This window comes from Colletes gigas, unplaced genomic scaffold (assembly GCF_013123115.1).
Source record: "Colletes gigas isolate AHSC1104 unplaced genomic scaffold, ASM1312311v1 Colletes_gigas_Sc00001, whole genome shotgun sequence".
In the NCBI taxonomy this organism is placed as follows: Eukaryota; Metazoa; Arthropoda; class Insecta; order Hymenoptera; family Colletidae; genus Colletes; species Colletes gigas.
Genome location: NW_025106630.1, coordinates 12,806,512 through 12,810,514, shown reverse-complemented (window position 1 = coordinate 12,810,514; position 4,003 = coordinate 12,806,512). Strand labels below are relative to the sequence as shown.

At 42.8% G+C, this 4,003-nt stretch overlaps 1 protein-coding gene across 1 annotated transcript; it reads right to left on the bottom strand.

The window, feature by feature from the left end:
- Window positions 1-1,792: 1,792 nt before the first annotated feature.
- LOC122396922 lies at window positions 1,793-3,401 on the bottom strand. The gene is made up of 2 exons (XM_043395700.1): window positions 2,957-3,401; window positions 1,793-2,477 (listed from the first exon to the last, which is right to left on the bottom strand). Exons 1-2 carry the CDS (start codon window positions 3,399-3,401, stop codon window positions 2,428-2,430), a joined length of 495 nt encoding a protein of 164 aa, XP_043251635.1. The 3' UTR covers window positions 1,793-2,427.
- Window positions 3,402-4,003: the final 602 nt, after the last annotated feature.

Genomic DNA, 4,003 nt, shown 5'->3' with positions numbered 1-4,003 from the left:
TCTGGCCCCGAAAAACAAAGTTCAACCGAAATAATAGGGAGCTAAATATATGTTTATAAAAATGTTTCAGATTAGAAAGAGACCCCTCGAATTATCTCTAGGCCCGTCACTGTGCGCGACAGATCATGTATTTGCTCAATATCGTACGTTTTTGCAAGAACTCGATAACGTGTTTGGTGTGGAAGGCGAGAAACTTTACGAGACTCGGTGAATATTGCAGATTAAAATTCGCGTTGAACGGTGTTATAGGCGGCCTCGAGGTACACGTTACACTTGCGTCGTCGTTCGAACGAACCGTTTACGACCTTCACGCCTAAGACAACAACGTTCCTTTGTTTCTTTCGCAAACACGTGTCCAGCACCGTATTCGCTAATAAGAACGTTCACTGGCAATAACTGGCCGCTGACACAGCACGATGTACAAACCACGATCGAATAACCGATACGAGATAAGCAACGTTTAAATGTTTTACATACGCAACGATAAACACTGTAGACCAAGAACGAAACGAGCTGCGAGGCGATCAACAACTGCCGATTCGTATCGATCGTCGACCGGAACGCGTCGTTAACTTCACGCTGTACGAACGAAGGCTGACTCGCAAGGACGTTCCGTACTCGCTGTTGACTCGGCCAATCGCGGGTTCGATCTCGCGACTGTCCAATGGAAATTCGTTGTTTGCACGCGGGAGCTTTAATTCCTCTTTATTGGTTTTAACAAGTAATCTTACTCAGCGCCTAAATATGCGAGCCTCTCGAAACGATTTCGAGCGTCTTCGACGGTTCCTTTTCACGCTTCAATAACATCTGTATTGTAATATTGTCGATGTTATAATATATTAGGACGTGCAAGATCAAAGATACACTCTATTGGAGAATATCTGTATATCGTAATCGTATAAAATTCACAGTTTATTTATAGCAGAGTTTTAAGGAACACATGTAATTTTTCTCGAGTCATTTTTTAAACTGAATCTCAAGGTCAGCAATACTTTGAGAAATTTAATTACATATTCTTATCATCGTGGCGTGATAGTTGAGGTCAAGAGTAATTCAATGATCTATGATAACACGATGATCGAATACAGAATATCCAGGATATCCCATTTAACTTGATCCGAACTATTATTATCTCTGTAGCTTTTGATGATGCAAAGAAATGTCTGAGAATGACGTCTCCGTGTCATCATTAACACCACGACAATATGATCCTCAAACGACTTTGATTATTTTCAGTACTTGTAAAATCATTTCAAGACTATGATGTCGTGCTGAATATAATTTTGCATTTTCTATATCTTAAGAGGACTCCAGAAGGATTTGAAAAATTTGCAGTATCTCGAAGACTTTTATTTCCTATATTTATGAGTTAAACATTCAGAATGTATCACTATATTAAGCACACAGCGATTTTTGTATCCCTGATATTCATTTTCTAAAAATCTTGAGATTATCCAGCCAGGGGTTTTTCTCGTACAATAAATATAATAACACTTAACTAAACTATTTTTTAATTTACTCGAGTACAATTAGAACTAATGATCATTCTTGTTCCAATGACTTTCTCTCGAAGAATATTTTTACTAAACGAAAATAAAATTTTCTCAAGTAACGCGAACGAATTTTCAAAAGAAGTTCCTTTCCAATCTCGTACAATACGATCGATGGTTCTGTCCAGTAAGACACAGTTACGTCCATAAAACTGAGTATAAATCTTCGAAACAGAAATACAATACCGGCAATACGTTCTTCAGACTTTTCTTCTTCCTAAACTATGCTCAAAATCCGTCACTATAAAACTTCTCGCGAGAGTCGAATTTCTTTATCGAATCAACAGTTTCTATAAAGAGTTTCAAAGTAGCTCGACGCTCGGTGAACATTGTTTTGCCTTTTGTACGATACGACGATTCGTGCCAAAGAGTTCTGGGCTTTATTACTCCAACCGTTCCGTTATAAAAAGTGAGCCCACCCTCGTACAACATTCCTTCTTCCACCGACACATTCTTTTTAATACGAAAAACTCTCTCACGCAATAATGCACGGCCAAGTACCAACGTATGGTGCCAACGATAGCAACAAAAGCACCGAATAATTCACAATTAAAAACCGCCGAGTGAACCGTAAATTTATACACGAATAGAAGAAACGTAATTCCATGCAAACGGTACATTAAAAAAGAAAAAGGAAAATATATTAACGCTGGATTTAACGGATCGGCTCTCGACTTTTTCTGTTGGCTCAAAATCGAGCATTTTGCATTCCTTCGCGACGCGAAATATCCGTAAACGTAACTATGGCGATACTAATGCAGATTGGAACGTAATATCGCGTTGGTGCACGCTTCTGGTTCCCTTTTCCTCTTGATCCGCCTTCTCTTGGTCGCCTGATACGCGATCGTAAATAGGTTTCGCCTCCACCGGTATTTCATTACTTCGATATCGCATTGTCGTTGACGTCGAAACCGTTCTTCGTGGATTCTGCAGAAAGAGATAAAAATTTACGACGAGCTCTCTCGCTGCTGCGCGAAACGCGTTCGGGGATATTGTAATTCACGGCGCCGTGGACGCTTTCATGGATCGAGGGGAACCGATCGAATCTACGGCTAGGCTTTGCAGGAGTGCGTCCATGCGAAAATAAAAGACCCTACGAGCGATCGTTTTCCCTAGTTTAGCACGCCTTTCCGTGTCCGGGCCTCGATATTTGCTCGAATCGCGGGGGAATTGAAATTTCAATGATTCAAGGGCGCTGAACGACGACGATCGTTCAAAATTTTCAAACGTCGAACACTGGGGTGGTTCATAAATTATTTCCTTTCAAAGATTGCTCGTACGTTGTCCCGACGAAAGCTTAGAGGAGTTAACGGGAAACGTGTAAACGAACATGGCTGCACGAGCAGCGTGAAACGAAGTCTGAATTTTCTAATCGAATAATTCCCAGCTTGTGAATCTGAGCAAACCTGCTTTGGGCTCGTTGGAGAACAAGGTTCGGAGGCCCAGGATGTCGGTCACTTTGTCTATGGTGGTTTGCCTGGTGCCGAACGTGGTGGTCCTCTTCTGCTTGGCCGTGTTCAGATCGAAGAACGCTTTGATCGTTTGAAATCTGCCCATCGAGGACTCCTCCGACACGCCGCCTGTGCTCGCCCGCGATCGAGGACTTTCCAGTTGGGGCAACGAACTTCTCGAAACTCGATTAACCTTGTGCAGGCACTGACGGACCGCGACGTACAGGTTATCGTTGCTATCGACGTCCGCCAACAGAGCGTCCAAAGTTTTGCACAACTTTCGCCCCTTGTTCTGATCTTCCTCCTCCTCCTCCTCCTCCTCCTCCTCCGCCTCGTCGATCTCGATCTCGACCCTCTCCGTCAACTTTTCCTCCGATCGGTATTCCACGTTGGACGACATGTCGCTATCTCGACGGAAGCTAGACGGTTACGTGGACGACTCTTCCCACGGAAGATCCAGGGTCGGTGCTGCCGCGATCCACGAGAACGATCTACGCGATTCGAGAGATCCTCTTATCCTTGCTCAGGATTTTCGACCAATGGGGACCGTCGCCGGTTGTCCACGGCGATCTCTGATTCGTTATACTCTATCTCGATTAGCTTCCAAGATTGAGAAAGATATACAATGACTGTCGAAATCGATCCAGTACATCGTTACACTTTTTACTTAGCCCATTTGCATCGCTAAGCGGAATATTCGAAAACTATAAAACAGATCGAGCTCCAAAATGTACTGTTTCTACATTTTCCTTGTCCAACCGTGACTTGCAAATATGTAATTATAAAGGTTTGCTCGCACGAAACTAAAGTTTCCTCTCGGTCTATTTATTTTCATCGGCCAAAAAAAGTAATCAGAGGCTTTTAAGATGCATTTTCAGGTAGAAACTTTTTTCATTAGTAAAATGAAAAGTGCTGAAAATTAGGTGGACCGTTCCAGCCGGGCGGGAGCGACTACTTTGCGAAAGGGAATCTGTTTTTCGCGCGGATCGCCTCGTCTTTTTA

Excerpts from the sequence above, each read along its gene's own strand:
- LOC122396922 (XM_043395700.1), bottom strand. The coding sequence starts at position 3,401 with ATGTCGTCCAACGTGGAATACCGATCGGAGGAAAAGTTGACGGAGAGG. Across the intron at positions 2,478-2,956 it reads CTCCAACGAGCCCAAAGCAG|AATCCACGAAGAACGGTTTC; the intron begins GTTTGCTCAGAT and ends CTCTTTCTGCAG.